Here is a 25,693-nt window from a genome sequence, read left to right as displayed (position 1 = left end):
GACAGGCTTACATTAACTAAAAACCTTCTAAGCTCCATAATCTCTTCTTATTTACAGAGGAACAACTAAAGCCACTCTACCTGAGCAGCAAAGCTACTTGGAGTCTCTGTGATATTAACAGATGAGTGGAGAAATTAAATAAAAGAGAGTCCCAGGGCAAGCCTCAGTGCTAATCCATTTTAAGTATGCAGCAAGTTAGCACTCAGGTGATGCTGAGTAAAGCAATACACAACACCAACGCAGAAAAACAGAATGAAGACAACATGCAGGAGAAAAAAGTTCTAGTAACTCACCTATATCAGTTATCTCTGCAACAGAAAGAGGAGAGTTTTGAAAAAATTAATGCACATTCACTGCAGCAAATCCATTAGTCACAAAAAGCGCACAGGAGTGTCAGTGGAAACATACCACTTCTGGCTTCAGAATATAAGTCAGTATTATGCTGTTTAGCACTTCCTCCTTTCATGTAATACTAAAATGCAGCCCGAAACAAAGCCCATTTAGAAAGCCACAAATGCAGATTGTAGAAGTTTAATGGTCACAGCAAAGGAGCAGTGCAGACAAACCTCTGCATTTTAATCAAAGGGGAAAATCTGAATTAGGAAATACAGCAAGGATATTGTTCTTTGCAGTTACTCCGGCAGTTTCAGTTACTCCAAAGGAAAAGGCCACGGCAGTTACTAACAAACACTTCAAAATGGAACTTGGAACCAAGTTTACTGATATTAATTAATCAAGTTAGCTGCAGTTAAGAACATGCTCTCAAAGTTTGAATAGTTAAAGCAGATGACTATGGGGAAGATTTATGCCCAAGAACAATGGCAGAGTGTATGTGACCCTTCTCGAACTTGACCCTGAAATGGATAGCTTGCAGGTGAAACTGAGGACATAGGGAGCCCAACCAAAGTGTAATGTCCACTGCTGGATTGGGGTCAAGCATGAACTGTAGGAAATGATTTTAAGATTCAAACCCAAGCAACTTAAGATGAACCTGCTACAGTTCACAGCAGTGGGTTGCAATAGCCTCCTCTGTTTAAACAAAGCCTTTTTACACTTTAAATAAGCTGCTCATATCTGTCAATATTCATTTAACAAGAACAAACTTTTAGCATTTACCAGACAGAAAGACAAATGCAGTTTTAGAGAATTTGGAGAATACTTAGTTTACCATCTACAAAAACCTGTCAAATTATTCTGGTGCCTGAAGTGAGTCTTTATGGCTATGTTATGCACTTCAGCACAAAACTGTCATCAGAGAAAATACAACAACCTACTGTGGTCTAATTCAGTAACTCTGTTAGGCAAATGATTGGTAATGGTCTTGCATACAAACATGAAATAGTTGCACTGTAAATCCGAAAAGTGCATTTTTATATTGTCAAAAATAAAACCTTAAATTCTGTAGTACTACACTACAGCTTAGCAAGTTATAAAACTATTATAATTAGGGTATAGCAATAGGGTAAATTAAAATTAAATTCCAAATTTCAATAACTTGCAACTCAGATGACTTTTGTAGCAAACTATTTCTAATCTTGGGCATATTTCTAAGCTGGGGAAGGGGCCAACCTCAAGGTATGAAAAGCCCAAGCACCTCACAGATTCCCTCAAACAGTAAGAAATTCAGATTTCACAGACAGACCAAGAAGAGCTGAAATATTAACAGTAGACAGTTTTGCACTGGAGCAGCAAAGCAGCAAACCGTATACAAACTAGGCTTAGAAAAAAGAACACACGTGCACCCATTTTCTCTAATTCCTACCCATCTCTCTAGGTAAATATCTGGAGTAAAAAACTGTTTACACCACAGCTGTTTCATCTCACTGCAAGCAAACATAGCCAGAGTCCTCTACAGAGAAATATGCATTCTCAGGACAGTAGAAAACAAATGGAGTCATCTTGGAATTACAGCAGCATCTCTTAACTGCTGTGTAAACCAACACCATTAAGAAGAATCATATACATGTCTTTGCTATCTGGAAGATCCATTAAAAGTTATATCCTCAGCACAAAAAACCCCCATAAGTAATGGTCGCCACTATGTCCAGGAAGCAAAATGTCAGAGTTCTGGACTCACACTGTCAGATCAACACCAAACCATTCACCTGGAGCAAGGTCCTGATTTCAAGAGCATTTAAACATGCATATTATTCTGGCCCTAGTCAAAGCCAGAACATAAGCCCATACTCAACTGCTAATTTGGGGCATCCCCGAAAAGAAGGCAAAGCTATATTTACTTAAACCCTACTTCCAAAAAGGAGAAACATCCTAGTGCTCCGTTTCTGTTGCTGAACAATCTTATCACTGATGACTAGTGAAAAAAGAGCGGCTGTTCAGTAGTTCGCAAGACCTTCATCCATAAAAATAAATGAATAGCCTTCATTTCAGTGAGAGTGGACCTAATCTAGCTACTACACTGCAACTGCACTAACAGTCTCTTAAAACATTCAAGGAAGCCAGTGCAGAGTTCTTCACTGATCTACAGATAATCTTTATTTTTCATAACTATTTCACAATTCAAATTCTTAAATCAAATTCAAATTTTAATGAAACCAGCAAAAAGCCAAGTTCCTCCAACTGCCCCATCTGTAATAGGTGCTTGTGTTATACTGAAAGGACTCCCATAGTGAAGTGGGTCAGAGCATCTCACCTCACTGCATAGTCTGAACTCTGCATCACTCCTCCTAGGACACCTGGACACCTAAGTGACTCCCCTGCAGACAGATAAGTGCCTTAGCCAGTGAAATCTCACTGGTGGTACTTGATTGGGAGTAAAAAAGAAACCTTACCAAAAAAAAAAAAAAACTTGCTGTGGCATCGTACACCCATTCAAATAATCTGGAAAAATTCTCCCATGTTTCTTCCAGGGGTGTAGGTTATAGCTGTGTTGGTCTAAGGACATAGGCAGACATGGTTCTTTGGGTAAATCTGATATCTTTCATGGCAGATAAACTTACCCAGAGCCACAAGTGCAGACATTTGAATGCTGAGACTCTGAAGAGTGGAGAGCTTGCAGTGCTGACACTTTGCAAGGGGAGGGGCGGTTTGTGCACATATACAGGCATGCTCTCTAGGCTCCCTTAGTCAGCCTGGCAACAGATGACAGTAGTGCATAGGACTGCCCTGACTGGCTAACCCAGACAGCCCATGGTCAGCCTGTGTTGTCACCATGTAACTCTCCTGGACGTTAGGGGTGCACCGATTACGATTTTCCTGGCTGATACTGATAGCCAATTATTAACCAGCCATATCACCAATACACATCGGATAAATGGTATTTAGTATATTTAGAAACATTTCTAAGTGTAGGGACACTGATACAGGAGACACAGTGGCACTTTTATTATAGCAGCTCCCGAAGCCATTCTATTTAAAGCGCCCCCCCACCCTGAACTCCTGGAGCACATGTAAAACTGCCCATGCCAGTTGCAGTAGGCAGGGCTAGCCTGGCAGTGCCTGCAACTGGCTGTGCAGAGCCCTTCGGCTCCTGGCCTTCAACCCCAGCCTGGGAGGCAGCTGCCTAAGCCTACCTGGCTGCCCAGGGCTGGGTGGTTTCTGAGCCAGGCTCCTTGTTCTCCTCCTGCTCAAGGCAAAACCATGGCTGCCCAGGGCGGTGAGTGGTTGCGGGGGGAGAGAGAGGGGAGGAGGCAGCTTCTGACAGCCACTGCCAGGTGCGGGGGATGGAGTCTCCCCTGAGCTCCGTGAAGCAGCAGCATGTGCATGACCTGGGGAAAAGGGAGACACTGCCTTCCCCCTTCTCCTTCAGAGCCCTCATCCTTACTTTTGCTGCCTGACCACGAGAGGGGATTGAGTGCTGGTGCTGGGGCAAGGTGGGCAGAATGTGGCTTGCAGAGAGGTGCAGCTGTGAGGGGCCTCATCCCCCATGAGGCAGCACATACCCCAGTGCCTCGGATGTAAGACTAGCCCCCCACCATGTGCACTGTGTAGGGGGGAGAGGAGAGGTGGGGAGGAGAACCCTTCCTCAGCTTTGGCGGGAAGAGAGGCAGGTGGCTGTTGCAGCTCCCACTCCAGCCCCAAGCCTAGGTCAGAGCCAGAATCAGACCCACAGCAGGCACTTGCCCCCCTGCCCCATCCTTTATCCCCCTCTGCCCTCACTGGTGGCTGGTGCAGCCAGGCATGGAACACATGGGACTCTGCTACTACTGTGCGCCCAGGGAGGCTTGGCTGCATTTCCGTATGCTGCTGCGCTCTGGGGAGGGACCAGAGACTGAGCAACTCTGACAGTAGAGGGAGGAGAGGCTGCCCCAGAACCTGCCATGCTCTGCCCCTAGTCCCGGAGGCACAGACCCCCCAGGCACTGCAGGCTGAGTCACACTGGGCCAGGCCAGGCATATCAGCTCTGGCCGCCCCAGTCACGTTTGCAGTATTTGGTGCCTTTTACAGCACCTGCCCCAGCCCCAGCCTGCAGTCCATGCCACACCAGCACCCAGGAAATTGCAGCAGCTGCTCTGCTCCAACCCAGCCTGGCCTGCTGGTGGGGGGGATGGGGGTGTACCCAGGTTCACCCCAGCTCACAGGAGGGAACCCAGGTGTCCAGGGGCCTTGGCCAGAAGGCATAAGTATCAGAAAACATTATTGGCTACAACGGCCTAAAAAAGCCAACAGCTGATAATGTAAATTTCCCTTTTATTTGTGCCAAACTGATAGGCAACTAATATATCACTGCACCTCTGGTTGTACCCAAGTTATTTTTCTCCTGAAGTGGCTATTTTTACTCTGGGAGAAAAAGCCTCAACATATGTATACTCGTGTTTTCTTCTGGAAGAGCAACAACTCCTCCTGGGAAAAACTGAATGTCTGTACAAAGCCTGTATCTTGCATTTTCATCAATGACAGTAGACTTGCTCTCTCAATTACCCATCCAAACTGAGGGTCTCCTGTACCAGCTGGTTTACAGAAAATTTACTTTAAAATATTTTAAGCAGTTGATAACCAGTCAAAACTATCAGACAAAAATTGAAACAACTCAGTCAGTGGGCACAGATGCAGCGATGTGGGAAAAACGAAGTATTTTGTGTATCAAACATTAAAGGTAACATCAGAGTCCAAGACTTACTTAGCCCCTTCCAGCCAGACTCTACATCTGGAGTGATGCTATCAAGTTCTCGCTGAAATTCATCCCGAGCTGTAGCTACAAGCTCATGGTACTGAGCTACTATCTTAGCCTCAGATTGAGCTCCCTGAACCTGGAAAGGAGGAGGAGGAAAAAAGGAAGAGTTAGTTTACCTTTCAAGGCAAATATCCAAATGTCATACATATATAGCACAGGCACCCACTTCACTCATTAGCAGCAGTGTCTGTTCCATCACCAATATATCAAAATGAAATTTACCAAGTGACTTTAATACCATTTCATCCAAAGTACTCTCAGAGTAATTCACGGCTGTAGCTATTACTGCAAACCTTCCTCCTCCCTCTATCTACACTGCACATGGATTCTAGTCAGATGGTCAGCTGGTGCCACAGGCAGGATCAGAAGACCAGATCCTAAATTCTAGGGTACCCAACAGTTGTAAAGCCCTACTACATCTCTGATGTATAATTCAACCAGTCAGGACACAATCTCATGCCTGTGGCATGTTGGCTGTAGAGTTTTAGATCTGTCCTGACTCCCCTCTGTCAATAAGCAGACAAGATGCATTTTAATGAAAAATCTTAAAAACCATAACAAGTGCTGACCCCTTGGCAAGGCAGGTGAGTTTTATCCTCATGTTACAGATTAGGACGCAAAGGAAGGTTATTAGCAAGCCTATAAACTAAGTCATTATGGCTGTTTGCAGATGTTAAAAAAAAAAAAAATTAGAAAAATACCTCCCCCTCAAAAAACACATGCTTCACTGGAAGAAGCAATGCATTACTTTGACCCGGCTTCACAGCATCTGTATAGATCGGGAACTTCAGCAAGGCTTTTTGGCCTTTTAGCTAAAGCTTATAGCTAAAGCTAAAGCTATAGCTTATTCAAATCAGCTATCAGACAAAAGTGCCAAAAAAACTTTATTAAAACACCCGATCCATACAGACATCAGGCAAGTCAGGTCCAACTAACACACCTGCCTCTCCTGAGCATATGCTGGTCTCAGCGCGGGAGAGCACCGAGTTTAAGTAAAGCACGTTTTTGGTTGGGTTTTTTTGTTTTTTTTAAAATGTCTGCAAGAAGTATATCACAATGGAGGTTCAATTCCAGCTCCTAGTCCTGTGTTCTAACCTCACGGTCATGGTGATTATGCTCTTCTCAACCATCTCCTTTTAAAAAACTTGATTTTCCCAAGAACGTTTATTTTAAATTAAACACAAAAAAATCCTTTGTAATTATCTAATCTTATTTAGGATTTTTTCCTGGCCAGAGGAGAGAGGCCAACTCAAGAGCATCTTTGTGCCTGAATGCATGAAACTAAAACTAACACTGCTCCCTTGCCTTGTTACACTTTATCTGTTTGTTACTGAATCAACATCAGCTACATGTTGCCCAACTACCATGAAATAAAAGCATACAGTGATCAAGTAACTAGGCCAACCTTTCAGGGATGAGTCAGTCTTCTGAAGAACTCATTGGGAACAGTCTGTTCACCCATTATAGCACATCAGCCCAAAAATACAAAGTTACAGCTAACAGCCCTAAAAATATAAAAGCTGCTGCAGAAATCTGAGTATATGCTGGCAAGTGGCAACTCACGACTGCCGCCTTGGGAAACACTACCTTTTTGATTGCATTGTCCAGGTCCACTATCATGTGATGAAGATTCTCTTCCGCAGCAAGAACGTAAGATTTGGTGCCAGAAATCCGAGACTTTTTGGCATCATCAATCACAACCTTTATTTTCTCTAATTCTTCTCTACAAAGAAGCAGAAGCTGTCAATTAGCAAGTTCATAGGTTCACTTCTCAGCTGAACTGGCAGGGAAACTGAACTAGATGAACCAAATGATTTCCCCACATCTCTTAACTCTGCTGAATACCTTTCCGGCTAAAGGAGAGCTGTAACCGCAAAGCCTAGATGTTTATGGATTTAGTATTTCTATGAGGTTTGAAACAAAAGTTGCATTTATTAGAAAACAGCATTGCAGATATTTGCCTGAGTGGGTGGGCGGGCATGAGGATGACTGAGTTTGGTTGCTGTTTTGCTAAAAGCTTTTCCAGAGTCCTCCCTCTCCCTCAGGGCTTTCAGTATTGATTTTTCTTAGCTTTTCCAGGAGCCATCTGTTCAAGCTATTTACACTGTAGCATCGTTCCCATCCCAACCTGACACCAGGCCTCTTTCTCTTACTGGAATCACTATTCTAGAAGATCCTGCCTAAAATACTCAGAAACAAAGGCTAAATGTTTATTATACGGGAACAGGGCACAACATTCCTCAAACCCCAATCACGCAAGTCCCAACCGAGGGGGCACCTGCTTCCCAGCTGCACCGCCAGAGTAGACCCTATTGATCCTTAGCGCGGCAAAATGGGAACTCCTGACTAGCCACAGTGCTAGTCTCCTCATCTACCTCTGGGTATGCCGCCCACCTGTCTCCCCTGCCATGCCTTGATGAAACATAACTGAGGCGTTAATTAGGCGGGAGGCTGCTCTTTGAATGCCCTGTTCTCCTGGGCCTCTGCATGCAGCTCCAACCACCCCTATACTGCATCCCAAGCCATGCAGATGTTCCCAACAGCTGAGCTCTGCTCCAGCCTGAAGCCAGGCTCAACTCATCTCAGTGTTAGGCCTCTTACTTTCTGCCCTGTTGCAGGCCACACTCATATCGCCTTCCTCTCACTGACGCCTCTCCCACACCACCGCCTCTCACACGGTCTCTCTCATACGGCCCCTCTCATACCAACCCTCCTTTTCCTCGGGGCCATACTCACCCTGCCCTCGCCTGAAGGGTCCTCAGGCTTGTTTCCCTGCACTCTCCAGCCAGCAAACGCGTGGCCTCATGCGCCTCTCCCGCGACCCTCATCCGAGTGAGCGCTGGGCAATTAGCAGAACACTGAATTGACTATGCCGCTAGCCCCTCACCAGGTCACTCACCCAGCTGCTCTAAATTAGGGGCTCCTGACTCGCCCCCCGTTGTTTCCCCGTGGCACTTCCTCAGCTGCCCCTCACCCAGTCGGCCTCTAGCCCACTTGTGGCCTCAGGTGCCCGACGGCTTACCTGGACCAAACCTGGCCCCCATGTTAGCAGGGCCTACCTTTGAACCCCCTTGCTCACCAGGGCCCACTTCATGCCCTTTCCTCACAGAGCCTCATAACTCGCCCCTCTTCTTGGGCTCTGAGCCCCCTCACTCTCACTGGGCTCCTTGCCCTATGCACATGCAGTCAGGACTCCTACCCTCTGGGCTCCTTGCCTCTCCACTAGGCTCCATGCCCTTGCTAGGCTATCCAGATCTCTCAGCTGTTACGCCGGTGCAGTTGTCAGGCGCCCCACTGCACCCCGCTTTACACCTCCGCCTCCACTGAGGCCCATACTCTGTCCCCCTTATGCTGGGGCCTAGGGTCAACACACACCCCACAGGCTCACGTGGCACTCACCAGTGCGCCTGGCCCACTACTCTCACTCTACAGGGTCTTGCACCCCACGCAGGCTCAGGTGGCTGCAGCCGTGCCTGGCCCCAGAACTACCTCCGATATTAAATTACTCACCCGAAGGTGGGGGCTGGGGTTTAGGCGCCCCTACTTGCCTTTCACCAGGGTGGTAACTGGCCTGGCATTTCGGGGGCTGTTCCGCCACTACAAACAGCCCCACCAGGCCACCCACCCCCAGCAGGGTGCAGTTTTAGGTCTTGCCCAGGACCAAGAGCCTCCTAACCTTCCCCATCAGCTCTTGCCTTTACTTCCTGGTGTTACCGAAGCAGCAGCTCCACCGGGAGATGTTGCTTCCTCGGTGCTCCGCCAAAGCAGGCTCCCCTCACAGCCCACAGGACTATCTAGGTCCTAATGTTGACAACCAACTAATCAGCTGCACTGGGATGATGGGACATGCCACATACTCAATTTATGGAGTCATAAACCAGCCACAAAGTGTTGCACATTTTTTGAGGAATATCTTTGTGGCTGGTATGCCATTTTATGGTGCCATAAATTTAATGAACATGTGACACATTGCTATTTATGGCACAATGAACACATTTATTTCACCAGAAATGCAGTGTGGGCCAGGGAATCTCAGTCTGCGAGTAAGTGATCCTAAAAGCAGCCTCTATAACTCTATAAATGCCTATGTAATTAGCAAGCCCAGTTTTAGGTAACTGGGTTTGGCAGAACATACACCAGAAGGCTTTTATTAGCCATTATAACCAGATCCTAATGGTATTACTGAGCCTTGCACACATACAGAGGGCAGTTACAGAATTACCCGAGATTATCTAAATGAGTATGACAGAAAAAGTTATATAAAGGAGTCCAAAAATAGTTAAAGAGCCTGGACATGATTTGGTCCTGCCATGTTACCTTAGCACAAATGAGCTGATACATTTGTTGGTTTATTAGAATGAAAGAGGGAAACGTCATTACTTTAGGCATTAACATTGACCTACCACAAGACACAGTTGCAACACTTGAGAAGCGCACACATGCTAATTATGTTACTAATTAATGAACATTAAAGATAAAGTATATCAGCTCAGACACTGGCATAATCCACTTAAAATGAAGCCAGTTTAATGTGCGCACACAGACTCCTTTGTGTTGCTTCTTGCCATGAGACAAGCTAACTTATGAAATTGCAAGGACATTTTACTTGGCTTTCAGAAGGGCATTTGCAGCTTCATCTACAGCCTTCCTGCGATCTTTCAGCGCTTCTTCCAAAGTTCGCCACTGTGAGGATTTCTTCTCTGCTGGAACCTATATGAAGCACAAAAATTTTCACACTTGACAAATTGTTGTACCTAACAATCATCAGCAAAAAGGAAAATCTGAGACAGCTACACACTTAAAAACTAAATTACTCAAATGTACAAAGGACATATGTCACATCAGGTCATTTGAAAGTAATTACCTTCATTTTAAATAAATTGGGCTTTTTCAGGTTTTATACCGTTTACTTTCCTATTTGTTTCTGTCTAAACAGTGAAAATAACACGTGGCATTTTCATCTGGAACTTCAGACAGTAAAACTAGTTGGTGTTTACTTTCAAACACTGCTTGCGTTTAATTTTAAAAATGCAGCAAACAAATGTTTTAAAAAAGTGATTAATAAAAGCTACAATATCTACAGTTTGAATCTGTCCTATAGTCAGTGGGTCTGAATCACAGCAAAATTGATTTATGGCAAGATTCAGGTAAAAATTCCTAATTAAAACAGAGGGAAAAATAGTACAATGGAATGAGCTGCCTAGGGAAATATATGGAATCTCCTTGACTGGAGGTTTTCAGGCAGGGCAGGGTGGTACATTAGAGATTCACCGATTCAGAGAAGCATAATAAACTTTCATAAGTAACAGCTGGCTTTGTCAGATGCTCTGAATGGAGTGGCAAAAAGTTTTCAGGAAGCAGCTGAACAGACAGACTTCTGTCAGGTGGTTCAGGAACAGTAAATCCTGCATCTTGCTAGATGCTAGACTAAATGAACCCCGAGATCTATTCCAATGCTATGATTCTAGAGTTCTTGGATGCCAGCAAATGCACTTCTGTAACCAGGGATGCATAAATCCACTGGGAATGCTTCAGTAGTAGTAAAAGCTTGTTATTAACAAGGTGTGGGTAGCCACAGCCATTAAAACAGTTCAGACACCCTTGAAACGCCCAGCTGTCCACAAGAACAAGCCCTTTGAAATGTTCTAAAAGTGGCTGTATCACTCCAAAACGTCACCTTGTGAAATGAGCTGTTATTTTAGGGCAGTAGCTTTTTGTCACCTCTGCATTTAGACAGTGTCATGCACGCAAGAGGAAAACAAGTGGATATCCTGCCTGATGTCCAGGTGCCAGGTACCACTATGGGTCCTGGAGCACTGCTGGGTCTCCACTGGGAGCCCCACAGTTCTTGCTGGGACCCAAAGCTAGGACCCAATCAATGACCTGGCAGATGGGATGGAGTGCACCCTCAGCAAGTTCATGGATGACACCAACCTGGGGGGGTGTAGTGGGTACAACGGAGGGTGGGGCTAGGATTCAGAGTGACCTCGACAAATTGAAGGATTGGGCAAAACGAAATCTTATGAGGTTCAACAAGAACAAATGCAAAGTCCTACACTTAGGACAGAAGAATCCCATGCACTCCTACAGCCTGGGGACTGACTGGCAGCGCTACATAAAGGTCCTGGGGGTTCGTGGACAATAAGCTAGATATGAGTCAGCAGCGTACCCTCGTTGCCAAGAAGGTTAACAGCATGCTGGGTTGCATTAATATGAGTGTTGCCAGTGGATTGAGGGAAGTAATTATTCTGCTGTATTCTGCACTGCTAAGGCCACATCTGGAGTACTATGTTCAGTTTTAAGCCCCCCACTACAGAAAGGATGAGGACAAGTTGGAGAAAGTCCAGCAGAGAGCAACGAAAGTGGTTTGGTGGCTGGGGCACATGACTTACAAGGAGAGGATGAGGGAACTGGGCTTATTTATTATGCAGAAGAGAAGACTGAGGAGGGATTCGATAGCAGCCTTTAACTATCTGAAGAGGATGAAGCTGGACTGTTCTCAGTGGTGACAGAACAAGGTGCAATGCTCTCAAGCTGCAGTAAGGGAGGTTTAGGTTGGCTGTCAGGAAAAAACTCTCACTAGGAGGGTGGTGAAGCACTGGAACAAGTTATCTAGAAATGTGGTGGACTCTCCATCCTCGGAGGTTTTGAAGGCCCAGCTCAATAATAGCCCTGGCTGGGATGACCTAGTTGGAGATGATCCTGCTTTGAGTAGGGAATTGGATTACATGACCCAAGGTCCTTTCCAACCCTGATTATCTATGATTCTATACCTCTCCCCACCCCACAATCCCCTTGCCAGACCCCTGCTGGAGCTGGGCACTCTAGCCTCCTCTTTCTTTCTGCTCAGCTGAGAGGGGGAAGAGAACAAGTAGAGAGGATTGGAGATGGAGTATCAGAGGCCTGCTGGCACAGAGCCCCCACCACAAACTTTATGTCTCTGCTCAGCTCTTGTCTCTCCTCCCAACCCCCACCTCCATTGCCTGTGAAGGGAGGAAGAAGGGGAAGTGAAGAGCAGAGACACAGGTCACAGCAGTCTGCTCTAGTACCACCCCCCACCCCCTCCAGTCTGGTGCTTGAGGTGGCTGCATTGTTTGAAACCTTTCAGCCAAGGAACACTACAGGTGTATGTACCCCCTGGATGAAATGTTACCTAGTGCATTTCACTTGGATATCTACAGTGGAGATATGCTGTTGCTGTGTGCACTATAATATTTTAGCATTATCCTTTTCAAAAATCTTTTTACATATATTAAATGTTAACTCTGAAGAACTTATAGGTAGGTAAATATAGTCTCTAGTTTACAGGCAGTGAAACTGAGAAGCAAAAGTAATACTGTGACTTCATTTTAAAAAAAAGTCATCAAATATTACACAAGCAGAAATCCTCAGTAACAAGATAAAATAAAGACCAGTAAAAATCTTCTGAGAGGTATTAGACAGCGATGATCCTGCCTCAAGCAGGGACACAGATTTGATCTGTTCCCGCCCTAATTTTCTATAGTTCTGCAATTACACACTAGCCCAAGGAAAATAAATTCTTATCCAATATGATCTTTAATAGTGGACTAGATAGATACTGGATTCTTAAATGAGACTGATGGCCTGTCAGCATTTGTGCATATTACCTCCGAATTATCCATGGCCTCTTTCAGGATCTGAGCATGAGCATTAACAGCCTGCACTGCAGCTTCCTGTGCTGTAATTGCCTGAAGGGTTATACGTGCGGTCCTGCTCAGCGCTCCTTCCAAAGTGGCTGCAAGAGCTAGAAAGATGAATTAAATGATATATTTTAGCCGTTTCCACTGAGAGTAATAACAAAAAGCATTTATACATATACATATACAAGTATACATATACAAGTAATATTTAACACATTTCTTTTATTGCCCTTGCTGTTACTCTCCTACTATATCCTATTCTTGGAGGGGGATTTATTTGCTCTAATAGTCTCTTCTGTCTCTGGTTATTAAAATAGTCCTTAAAAAGCAAGAGAAAAATAAAAGTTCTTCCATCTAAAAGCACCTAGTTTGAGCTATTTTTCTTCTTTGAGAACAGGTGATGGGGCAGAAACTGCAGTCAATTATTTTTTTCAATGTAATGTCTCAACTTTTCTACTTCAGTCTTATACTTTTGACATCAGGAGAAGCAAAAAGTTATAAAAAAGATAACGAAGCAATTACCAGAGTTCTGTTACTTAAAGTTTGGCTATCAGCTTGACATACAGCTGATTAAGATGAGTCCCCAAAACTGACAAGGTATGCTGCTGCTACTTGTCACCAGGGAATGCCCATGTCACGCATGCTCTGCCACATGGCACATAGCCTCCCCTATCCCACCCAGGGCAAAGGCCAGCAACTGTGCTGGCCCCAGGCGTCAACCAATCTTGCTGTAATACACAAAAAATCAGGAGGCTGGCAATGTTACAATCCAAAAAGCTGAAATAAATCCTTTTTACTCTCCTTTATCCTTGCTGTTTTGAGCAGAAGCTCTGGTAAAACCCTCCTGCAGCTATGGGAACAGGCTGAACTGGCTGGGTCTTCAGTTGTAACCCACACATGACCTGCTTTTGATCAACAACCCTAACTACTTTCAAGGAGCTACAAGCAGGAGTAAGACCAGTTATAAAAGGGCATTCTGCAAATAAGTAAGTTTTCTAGCCCCAGATATGCTGGTCATTCCCAGTATCCTACCATGGTTCTCAAAGCTCACTGTGACTCAAGTTTCTCTCAAACCACCATGGGTAGGATACTACCAATTCTACCAAAACAGACCACAAGCCAGAGCAGACAAATTAATCTTTGTGTTCATTTGCCTATAATGTATTTTATGGATGGGAATTGAGCTGTAGTATAAGACGTTATATAACAAATGCTATCTACATACCTGAAATCTTCTCTTGTTCCACTTTATCTTGTTGTGCAAGCCGGGCTGCAACCTCCTCTGGTGGTCGTTCTTTTAGAGCATGGGAGTCTTCACATGCACACTCTTCACCTATCCAGAAGCAAGTAAAGGGAAAACAAAAAAGATTTAATGAAGAATCAGAATGGCTACTCCATGGTAAGTAATTTTGCTATTTCCTTTTGAGACTAACACTGGGAGCTGCACTTTACAAAAAACAACTCTGCAACCATCCAGCAAACTTGCAGCCTTCACCCCTCCCCACAAGAGTTACTGTGGTTGACCCTAACTCTTCTTAAAGTCCTGGATAAATGTATAGACATCACACTACAACAGGAAAAAAACAAAACAAACCATAACATAGGAATGGTCCGATTACAGTGCTAAAACAAAGCAGGGCAGGAATGAGTGCTAAGAAACTCTTAGCAAGCTAAACATGAACTCTGATATGATAGATAAGAACATTTGTGTGTGTGCTCTGTTAGCACAATAGAGAACTTCAGGCTGAGCACTTAGCCTGGCTGAGCACAGAGAAGAAGCTACAGTGAAACGGAGCAGTATTCTGCTTTCCCACTCTAAGGGCACTTCCAGGTGAGTACAGACCATTCGTTTCCTCAGGGACAAGTAGCAGCAGCACACCTTGTGCCACTGCTACTTGCCCCCAGGGAATGGCCAGCATGCACTCCTCTGACACGAGGAAGCAACTGTGCTGGCCCCAGCAGCCTTACCTGGGGTCTTGGGAGCCTCCTGAGGCTGCAGCTGCAGCAGGAAACCTGAATGGCAGCCAGAGCATGGTTCCAGCTGGACAAGTTCTGGTTTTGGGCAGCATGTGCTGCTGCCACATGTACTACTCTACTTTTTTCCAGTGTGGGTTCTTTGACCCCAGGATCTCCCAGGGTCAAAATAAACCCCCACACTGCAAGGTAGCAGTGTAGGGGAATGCCTGCAGTGTGTGGTGCTGCAGACAGGTCTGCGACATCACATACTGCATGTCTATGCTCCTCTGGATACAGCCTAAAAGGCTGCTTATCCCAACGCAAACATTCAAAGTGAACATTCAAATGTTATGACCTAAAGCAGTTTTCTGAAATCCTGAAGTCTACACAAGAGCTGAGAGGAGAGCCCAAATCTCTTGGCTCCCAGTCCTCCTCTGCCAAGCACAAGGCCAGGTTGTCTATTAATGCTCGCACTAACTCTGATAGTAGGTGGTGCATATTCATTTACTCTGGGCATTATCTGTTGTTGTATAAAACTAACAAAATACTGAAAGTACTACCAATGTACAGGTGCAATTGTGCCTTTTATAATATCCTAAGTAATGCCTATTCACTGAGGCCTTGAACAGTCAGCCAAGCGCAATTCTGACTAGGAAGACACCGATCAGAGACTGAGCGGCCTGTGCACAGTTCAGATTTTGCCCAGAAATCTTTTATCAAAGGACTTGAGCTTACACATGTCACTGGACTCAATCTCGCAGTCCTTTAGCATGCAGAACACCCACTGAGGTTGGCGAGGTGCAGTATGAAGGAGGCAGACGGGATCAAGTCCCTAGATCTGAAAAACATATCTAAATCATTTAAGCACCTGGTGCAGCAGGTTTGTGTTTTCCTTCATGGTGTTCATGCACATGATCTTTTCCACGCTCTTCATCCTGCATACCTGGCGCGGGGATTGACACAGCTTCACCTGCTGCAGAAATGATCTGAGCTACTTCTGAGCTTGCTGTATATACAAACAGAAATGGTTAAATACAAATAGTATCCTACATATCTGCATTTACATGCTTTTTATCATGTAGATAACTCCATGTACAGTACTACTTTTTATGCAGAGAGAACCTTCCATATCAGGCGTAAATAATCCATGTCCTCCCACAAGGTGAGGATCGTAAATGGTAGAAGACAACCAGACCCTAATCCCACCCAATTTCAGTTAAGGGGAGGGACAGTAGAGAGAACATCTCTTAATAAACCAATTTTGCTTGACCCAAGTTTAAAGGAACTTGGCAATTTGTCCACACTAAGCCCCTTGCACCTGCTAAACTCTAGAAGAAGTAAGAAACAAGAATCCAAAATCAAACTCCTTACTGAACCCTGGTACAAGCCACACAGTCCAGCCAATTGAAGTGCCTGGCTGTTCAATTCCTAGATTTACCTAGAATTTCTGGATTTGCATTAGCTTGTTAAAAAGTAATCATATAAAGAGGACATAACAGCTATGGGCAAATTTCCCCAACACTAGAATAGTTAAATCTCTTATAACAAATATAATCTAAACAATATACAAAACACCAGTCTGAACAGTTATGAACAGCTTCACCACCTAATAAGGCAGTGTGAAATATATAAAAAAAAATTATCTTGTTCTTCCCTTCAGATTAAAGGCCATCTTAATATACACTTATTCAGTTACCTTCTTTTTGTTCCCCTGAAGTTGCAGGAGCTTCCGTTTTACTTTTCTGAGATTTGGTACTGGGCAGATTTGATTCTTTCATTACCTCTGTTACAGAGGAGATTTTTAGTGCACCAGGCTGTATCTCGAAAATGAACAAACAGATAGGATTTCTTCAAAAAAAGTAATTTAAATTATCGTAGACTCTGACAGTATATAAAGACTTATACTCTAAAACAGTGTTTCCCAAACTTTTGATACCTGGGGCACACTTTTTCTGGATTACAATTGGTGGCATACCTCACTCACTCTTATGCCCAAAAAGGGAGAGTGTACACATACAAGTGTAGAAACTGGCAGGCCTTGGAAATTTGGCAGGAGGGGAGTGGTGGCAGTGGCCACTCTTCAAGGCAATATTAAAAAAAGAAAAGAAAAGAAAAAGCAATGATGTATAGGGGCAAGCGCATTGTTACTACTTGACTAAAGTTACACCAGAGAATGGCAGATCAGATTTTCTAAGTAATCCAAAATGTTACTAGAATTAAGAACAAAATGTGTTTAAATTTTCTGGTTATAGCCTTGACTGTACAATGACCTCATTTTCCATGGTAAATCATTTTACATAGTAAATTTAGACAGAAGGGAGGTCAGGGCAGACCCTAATCTTCGAGGCTGACTCATTCAGAGAAGTATAGGCAACAGCCTACTTCATCCGATGATATCAATACGTAGAAATTTGAACAATCTGCCTCACCAAACATTGGATGTACTCTAAGGAGCTTAGCAGAATGAAGAGAACTAATGTATATAATGGGGGTCAAAGATCCAGCCCATTGAGCCATTTCACAGGGCCTAGAATGCTCCTAAGGGTGGGGGGCAAGGCAAGCAGGGGCATACGCATATCCTTGGTGTGGGAGAAGATGGAGCAGCGGGACAAGTGACCACTGTCTTAACCCCCGCTCACACATCCAGCCAGCAAGAAACCCTGAAGTCCAGATCCAACCCAGGTGAGTTTGACACCCCCAATGTAGACAGTTTGCAGACACTAAATACAGTAATAAAAGTCCAGTGGCTCTCACACAGCATTAGGTAATGTGGATTTCCACACAGAGTAATTCATAGTTTGCTAAACCTCCCCTAACAACTTGAGACATTCAGCTTAACAAGATAAAACTGAAAAGAAAAGGTTAACTTTAACAACACAGCCTCAAAAACAAAACATTTCTTCTCCCTATTGCCACTTACAGTCTTTATGCACTTCTAGTCAATGTCCTCCCTTAGCAGTCACTCTGCCAAGCTACAGCTAGATGAAGTCTTTCTTCATGGTTAAGCCAGACAATTTCCACTCAGAAATAAAATTGTGTGTCCCCCCCGCACCCCGAGAGAAATCTTCAGTTTACTTCAATATTCTACTTCATGGCAAACTGCCTTGATGGGAGGACATCCATTTTGGCAGAGGAGGAGTAGAAGACAACCAAGGGGCTCTGAGTTTAGGCCGCTGACACTCACTGATAGCCAAGAGAAGTTCTAAGGGATCTTCTGGCTACTACCTCCAAGTTAGAGTTCTGCCAATATCACAATCAGCACTAAAAAACGGAGAAACCAAGCCTGTTCTGATGGAAAATGTTAAATCTTGCCCGTCAAAATACAGAGCACCAAGGGTAACACTAGGTCCTTGCTCAAGAACTATCACTTGATATTAAGAATCTTGCTAATTATCCCTCAGAGCCTTTTTTTCTGAGTAGGCTATCAAGATCACGGGGATGAAGAAACATGAAAATCTCTAAGTTTCAGGAGAGGAATACAATCATTTTACAGGTAGATGACTTCATGATAACAGGTAATAGATCTAGAAGTCAGGTATCAATGGTTATTTCATCACTGACCACAGGCTATAACTGCTTTGGCTATGAGTTCTGGCCTATGAACAGCTGCACTGATTTCTCTTTAAAAGGAGCTGGAAGTTAGTACTGAGCTCATCTGCTCTAAAGGCCAGGTGGCTACAAGGTTCCTCCACCCATTCCCCATTCAGGAATGAATAGGAGGACTTATCAGAGCCTTTATTAGGTAAGTCAGGGCAGTCATGCAGCAAGCAAGCGCAGAGCCTACACATCCTCTGTGCAGCGGGGGGGGGGAGCATTGCAGGGGGCCTGATGCCCACAGCAATGTGGCCCCCTGCCAGGCATGAGACTCCAAGGCTGCCCAACTTCCTAGTGGCTGAAAGGTAGGTTAATGAGACTATTTAGCTTATAATGCGTAATTAGACAAGTGACAGACAGGTTTTTGTCACTTCTGTCAGTCTGACACTACAGTTAATAATATATTTCCCCAAAACCCAGATGACAGCCACAGTTGGAGCTGTGTCCCAGCAAGTGAATGGGACAGGGGAGCTCTGATTTTCCATGATAAAAAACAATAATCAAATGCCAAAATATATAGGTATTTAGAATTAATTTTATTATAATGATTACGGTACTGGTAGGATTCCAAATTGCTTTAAAACTGTAAATATATTAATAAAATATTACATTCAACTGATACCTAAATATATAGCAGTGCTTCATTTTAATTGCAGAAAAACATGGATTTGGGGGTTTTATTAGAGAATTTTGGGTTTTTAACAGAGAAAACAAGGACCCCAGAATATGACACACAATTTGTTGTTCTCTCTCCCTCCTATGTTTAATGATTTCTAAAATGTTCAGTTCTCCTCACACTAAGTCAGGCTGGTCTAGCATATTTCTCAACTATACTTCCAAGGTTAACTATATTACATGTTCAGGAATAGAAATGGAAATGTCATCAGTATGCCATCTTTTACTACCCCCTCTACCCCCTGTAGATCATTTACGATCAGACACAAAAATACAGCCACATGACATCTTACATGTCAAATAAAAACAGGCTTTTAGAACCCATATACCAAAATTCACTTGAGACTGTTGAATCAAGTTAACATCTAAGGAGTAGTGCAAAACTCTATGTAATTATAAGATAAGGAACAAACATTTTCCTATTTCATATTCTCTTCTAGTGACTTACCAATTACTTTGGTGCAGCTTTTATTATATACTTATTTAATTTCAGCTCCATAAAGTACCTTCCTTTTTTCAAAGATAAACAGGAACATACAATGATTTTTTTCTAAAGTACTCTGCTTTCATATGTCCAGGGTCTAACATATACTGAACTAAGTGTCATTTGGAGTCTGCAAAACACAGCAAATGGTTTTGTAAAAGCGTTCAGCAAAAAAGAAAACTCCCCAAACTTACCGGTTTCTTTGGCGTTGGTATACTATATGGGGCAGGACCAAGTGCCACCTCAAAGAGTTTATCAGAGTATGGAATGGTCTTCTCTACGTTCTCCCGGAAACGTGGATCATAATTAGCATACAGCACAGTACCACCAACTCCTCCACCCACAACCAAAACACTTGCCCCAATGATTTTGCCTGCAGAAACACTGGAGAAAAGAAATAAGATTGAGAGTTCTTTAGGTAAAAGTCAAGCCAAGCATATGGCAAATCACTTCTGAGATTAAAACTGAATAGATTTTAAACAGTTAGTTTAGCTCTGAAAACTAGCCCTTTTGAAAAAAATAAGGCCTATAGGTATTCAATGTTCACAACAATTCTAGCCCCTCTAAGCAAATCTAAATCGACGTTGCTAAGTTGAAATTCAGTCAAACAGTCACAATATTGTTACTCTGAATTTCCTAAAATCTGCTTTAGAAAGAGGAGGCACAACAGAAGCAAGTGTTCTTAAGCAAATTGATGTCTGTAGTTTATAAAAAGCAATGCCATAAAGCTAAGAAAGATATCTGGGGCTGCAACTTTCCAGACTATTTACAGCCACGAGCAGCCAGCTAACAAACTCTTAAGAGTCAACTTTTCAAGAGAGTTCTTCACCCAGAATTGGGATCAAGTTGCCAGAGAAGTTTAAGATCTGTTTTAAATCTCATCTGAATGATTGCTCCTCCAGCACCAGAGTCCATACTGGGGCACCAGTTCAGGAGTAGCCAAAGCCAGAAAACTGATGATTAACCACCTCACTCTTCTTGGTCAACTCCCATCCAGCCACTGACCACTGTGATGTGGCTTTGCCTGAAACCTGGTGGATCAAAGCATATGAACTTTTACTATTTCTAATTTTAAGTCCCATGCTACGGGAAAATTGCAAACTAACTTACTCTTCCCGAATTAGACAAAATAGAAGTGTCAATACTGCCTATGAAACACTACATACCCCGATTCTCCGGATGTTGCATATCCACGGCACAGCTGTGATGGACGGAATGAAGATCTACCACACCGGCAATTCTAAAGAAAGGCGAGAATCAAATATTGCATGCAATTTTTTTTTAAAGTCTTTAATGTTCTACTTTCAACCCAATTCAAATCTCATTAAAATATATGTTCTGGGGAACATATAAAATGCATCAGTAAGAGGTGTGGAAAAAAACAAGTAACATCAAAACAAGATTTAGTTTCCCCTAATAAAAAGAGTCTACTCTAATGACGTTACAATCACTTTCAAATTAACAACAACAAAAAAACTACAAGTAAAAACTTTGATTTATATTACCAATAGTATAAACTATTAAAAACCAAAATGATTTGGGGTGGGGCGGGGAAGAGAATCTCCTCCTCCATTTTTGCTGCCTGACTATATTTTGCCCTTCACTTTGGATGGTACAACTAGACTAGCTTATTTCACTTCAGGATTCTGATGCATCAACATAACTCAGCAATAACTTAAGATGCAAACAGTGACAAGGAATGTCTAAATCTTGAAGTGATTTTCATTTGCTTTTAAAGACAAAAACATTTCTATAAATGTTCAGTAACACTAGATTGTGGGCCAAAGCTACCATCTTCTTAGAAGAGCTATACTGAAAGTCAGTCCCTTTATGAACAATTAGAGTTTTAGATTCAAATTTTAATAAGCTAGGTAATAAAGCTTGCAATGGTATTATGTCAAGTCCTCATTTCCAATACATTTCATTTGAATATGAAAACGCTAACGGGAAAGATCAGTTAAACCAGCCCAACCAAGTCATCAGAAAAAAAACCCTCTCCCTCTTAGCAGTTCTAACAAAAGACAAAGAAATTAATATCTAATGGAAAAGTACAGGACTTGTGTGAAGCATGCAGGTCAAAGGAAAACATTTTCTCTCCCCATTGAGTTTAAACATGAGGCAAGCTTTGCATCCTAGGAAATGTAACCAAGAAAAATAATTCCTATTTTGATGATTTATACTTTGAAATAAATTCATGGTTTAAGATATCCTTACTCTATTATGATATTAGTCCCATAATTCTTCAGACAGGTTAGGACATGAATCAGGAACACAATGCACTGATTTCTTATTCTTTCCAAAACTGCATCCAACTCCTTTTAATTAGCAACAGAAATCTATGTGCCCAGTGACAAGAAGTGCAGTTGCTTACTTGGGCAAAGCTTCTTTATAAAGAATAACTTAGCTGCAGACATAAGTGAAGTTTATGGTGTATGATGAGGCAGTCAGGAAGCATGATGAATGGTTAAAGTCATCAGAAAGGAAACCCATCAGGTGTTGATCCTTTGTAAACACAATACTTGTCATTATTTCTTTTAGCAGTTACTACTTCAAGAGGCTTTTCCATTTATCACTTTATACCAGAGGCGGGCAATTATTTCAGACAGAGGGCCGCTTACTGAGTTTTGGCAAGCCATTGAGGGCCACATGACAGGTAGCCAGGGGCAAATAAATATTAATTTTCTAAATTTTTTAGGGGCCACACAAGCTGCATTTTGCCCACCCCTGCTTTTACAAAGATGCCACGTGATTCAGAAAACCCCAGTCCTTCGTGTTCACTCACTTTTTTTTGACAACAGAAATAAGAATAGAGCAATTCCTCAGGAAGACCACCAAAGGTCAAAAGGTTTTTAACACTGTGGATTCCTATTTAAAAATCTGTGTTTATCCTGTGAACCACGTTTGCACATCTAACAGCGCTAACATTGTGTGACACCTTTGAAAGGATCTCAATGGACCCCAGGATGCTGTGACACCTTGGCTGAGAACTGTTGGTCTACACATAACAATCACAACTTTGGCCTGCAGCACGCAGCTGGAATTTAGACATACTCACCAGGTACAGATAACAATGTGCCTGCTTCAACATCCCAGTGAGTCAGATCCAGATACAAAGGAGATATAGTAATGAAATACACCTGTTTGTACATTTTCATGATAAACAGTGTTCCAGAATCTTGCACACAGGCAGAAAAGCTAGTTTCTCTCTTTTTACACAGCTTTAGATCTGCTAATACCTTGAATTGGGTTCTTTCGGCAATTCTTCCACCACTATATTAGCAGTAGTTACAGCTCAGAGCTGACCCAGACAACTGCATGGTAGAAATTATTGCAACCAGCCACCATCAGTGCTCCCACTGGTCGGACAACCTGACATAGTCTTAACTTGGACAAGACTTTACTGACTGCTCTTAAAAGATGCAGCAGAGATGAAGAAAAGATGGAAGCCAGGCAAACCTTCCCTACTAAAACAATGCTGAAGTGTTTTGGTAAGCAGAGACTGCCCCTCATCTGCTTTTGAACAACACACCTTTGCTAGGACAGGTAACAGTAGCATTGTTTCACAAAATGCTTTGTGCTCTTTTGTCCAGTTGACCAACAGTTACTACATCGAGTCTACATTAATAATTCATAAAGTCACTAGTTAATCTCTCGTCCCACTATTTCACTACTGTAAAATGACAGGAAATCTAAATTGACACGATAGTCTCTCCACAGACTTCAAAAAGCCTCTTCCTGGTTGTTTGTTGTCATTTCGTGAGTCAAGAACAACAAATGTTTCATTTCTGCTTACAGGAGCCAAGATACCAAAAATGACTTTTGATACAGAATTGAACTGACAGCACAGCTCCATCAATCTGCATCATTCTCTAGGGCAGAGGTGACCAACCTGTGTACCATAAATGCCATGGGGAGCCTCTGTGTGTTGGCACACAGATCAGAGGTAGGAGCAGAGAGCAGAGCAGCAAATCGGGAAGGAGGTGGAGTCTAGTGTAGTTCTTGGGGAAAATACAGGGCTTAATTTGTGGCAAGCGTGCCAAAAGCAAAAAACAAACAACCCCCCCCCACAAAAAGCTGTTTATTTCTCAATTATCTCTGTGAGGCAGCAATTGTCTTTATTTGCACAGTACAATGTCTAGAGCCCAAAGCATCTCCAGACCTTATCTAATATTTATATTCCAGGAAGGAGAGTGACTCAGGAAACACTCAGGAAAGTGCTACAAATATGCCATGCGCTTCTGGCATCTGCAGTAGCCCCCACCCCTCTGAAGTCAAGGAGGTGGAGGCCATCTCCTTTCAAACTTCATCTCTAAGATCTACTCATTTATAAAGTAACAAAATAAATGGGAAGGCCACATGCAACCCTGAGATGATTTACACACCCACATTCCAGAATACAGCCCCATTTTTGAGCTCTACAGTTCAACCCTGACTTTCCAAAGTTGGTAAAAATTCACCCAAAAACCTCAGGACCAGAAAGGAAGGGCGTGTGTGTGTGTGCGTGTGTAAGACTCCTGAAACACATCCAGCAGCCTCAGAGTCATTCTATATTCCCCACCTCACAGCTCAAACTTTCCACAGCTTACAAGCCTGGCCCCTTAAAGGCTGTCAGATGACTTGGCATGGAGAACTCTGCAGCCTTATACAGCAACAAAGAGCTGCTGCAGTAAAACAGCTGGCCAGCTCCGAAGCGGTTCCACATGAACTATGAAGCCATCGTGCCCCGATAGTGGTTGTTTTGCTCGTTGCTGAGCTCTGTGGTTGGAAAACCCTAATGTACACAGAAGAATGCAGCAAAACCCCAGGACAGTTCAGTTTACATGCTTCTATAATGAAAGATGCATGACATTCAAATCAAACACTTGTCTAATCTACACAGGCTTAAGATCCCCGGACAAGTTTAAAAGACAGCTTTAAAAAGAAAAAGCACCAAGCTCCTAAAATCTCCCAGTGCGAGACAAGCTCAAAGCTCCAGAAATTATTTTCAGTTGGCCAATTTTTGGAACAACATTTCTCTGTGACAGTCAAGACAGCCAGGTCCCTGTCCTGTCCCCACCCTGCCATTGGCAGCAGGAGTCAGGCTCCTGGAGAATTAAGTCACAGCTACTCCTCGCTTAACGTCGTAGATACATTCTTGAAAAATGCGACTTTAAGTGAAATGATGTTAAGCGAATCCAATCATGTCACAGTAGTTACCTACTAGCAGGCAGCAGCCAAACAACGTTACAACCGAACACGGCACGACTTTCAATGCGTATGTTCTGTAACAGATTAGCGACGTAATAATGAAACGCCGTTAACCGGGATGACGTTCAGTAGGAGTACCTGTACAGGAATGGAGATGGCAGCGCTAGTGACATGACATGAGGCTATGCTTTAAAAAACTCACAGCCTCAAACAGAAGCAGCTCTCACACATTAGGAGCTCTGCTATTTATAGGACACTTTGGTGTTTCCCAAGAGACGAGCGCCCTGGGGCCAGCAGAGGTTATGACATAAAGAGACAGACGTCGGTGCACGCCGAGACACGGGGCATTTTCACAGCTCCAAGGTCGTGACTGGTCCGTCTGCAGCGCTGGGAGCAGAAGCAGGAGAACGGAAGTGGCAGGAAGTCACAAGCAGGCAAGGTCATGTCCTTCCAGAGCCACGAAGGAGTCCAGCCGCTCTGGTATTTTTAGTGTCCCTCGGCTCTTGTGGGGTCGGACTCTCCCCACCCCCGCAGTGCTTATGCCGCCTCCTGCTCCCAGATCCTGATCTCAGAGCCCCCCCACCACCGGGACTACAAGCCCCAGCATGCAGCGTGGGTGCAAAAGCGCGCGCGCGTTGCATGCTAGGGCCTGTAGTCACTTCAGTCCTCCCATGCGCCCGGGCTAGTTCGCCTCGCTGCCCGCGTCACGCACGAGCCCAGCAGCCAATCAACGCCTGCCGACCCCCTGCCAGTCAGAAAAAGCCGAGCAGCGATTGGAGAACGCGCCGCCGCATCCCGCCCCCGGTGCCTCCTCACATCCACAAGCTCGATTCATTCCATGGGCCGCCGGGGGGCGGAAGGGCGGCCACCTCCCAGCGACCGGCCCGGCCCGGCCCTGCCTTGCCTCACCTGCGCGGCTACCGCGACCCCCACGCGCTGGCACGCTCGCAGCATCTCGCCGGGCGCAGGGCGCGGCAGGGGAAGGAAGGGGGTGGGAAGCGGCCC

General features: G+C 43.9%; 1 protein-coding gene across 3 annotated transcripts in view; it reads right to left on the bottom strand.

Annotated features, from left to right (window-relative positions):
- The window catches only part of IMMT (inner membrane mitochondrial protein), a 30,753-nt gene extending 5,071 nt beyond the window's left edge, over positions 1-25,682 (bottom strand). The window contains exons 1-11 of one of the 3 annotated variants that reach the window (XM_006028645.3): positions 25,598-25,682; positions 20,668-20,741; positions 19,696-19,885; positions 16,445-16,568; positions 15,617-15,754; positions 14,018-14,125; positions 12,760-12,896; positions 9,738-9,841; positions 6,719-6,854; positions 5,078-5,207; positions 294-308 (exon numbers count right to left, since the gene is read on the bottom strand). In XM_006028645.3, coding sequence (XP_006028707.1) covers positions 294-308; positions 5,078-5,207; positions 6,719-6,854; positions 9,738-9,841; positions 12,760-12,896; positions 14,018-14,125; positions 15,617-15,754; positions 16,445-16,568; positions 19,696-19,885; positions 20,668-20,741; positions 25,598-25,642 — 1,201 coding nt within the window. In that variant the 5' untranslated portion in view covers positions 25,643-25,682. The remainder of the gene's footprint in view (positions 1-293; positions 309-5,077; positions 5,208-6,718; positions 6,855-9,737; positions 9,842-12,759; positions 12,897-14,017; positions 14,126-15,616; positions 15,755-16,444; positions 16,569-19,695; positions 19,886-20,667; positions 20,742-25,597) is intronic. The other 2 variants (XM_006028646.3, XM_006028647.3) reach the window with 2 other exon arrangements.
- Positions 25,683-25,693: the final 11 nt, after the last annotated feature.

Source organism: Alligator sinensis, unplaced genomic scaffold (assembly GCF_000455745.1).
Source record: "Alligator sinensis unplaced genomic scaffold, ASM45574v1 scaffold656_1, whole genome shotgun sequence".
In the NCBI taxonomy this organism is placed as follows: Eukaryota; Metazoa; Chordata; order Crocodylia; family Alligatoridae; genus Alligator; species Alligator sinensis.
The sequence above is the reverse complement of the archived record's forward strand: the minus strand, read 5'-3'. Positions and strand labels throughout refer to the sequence as shown.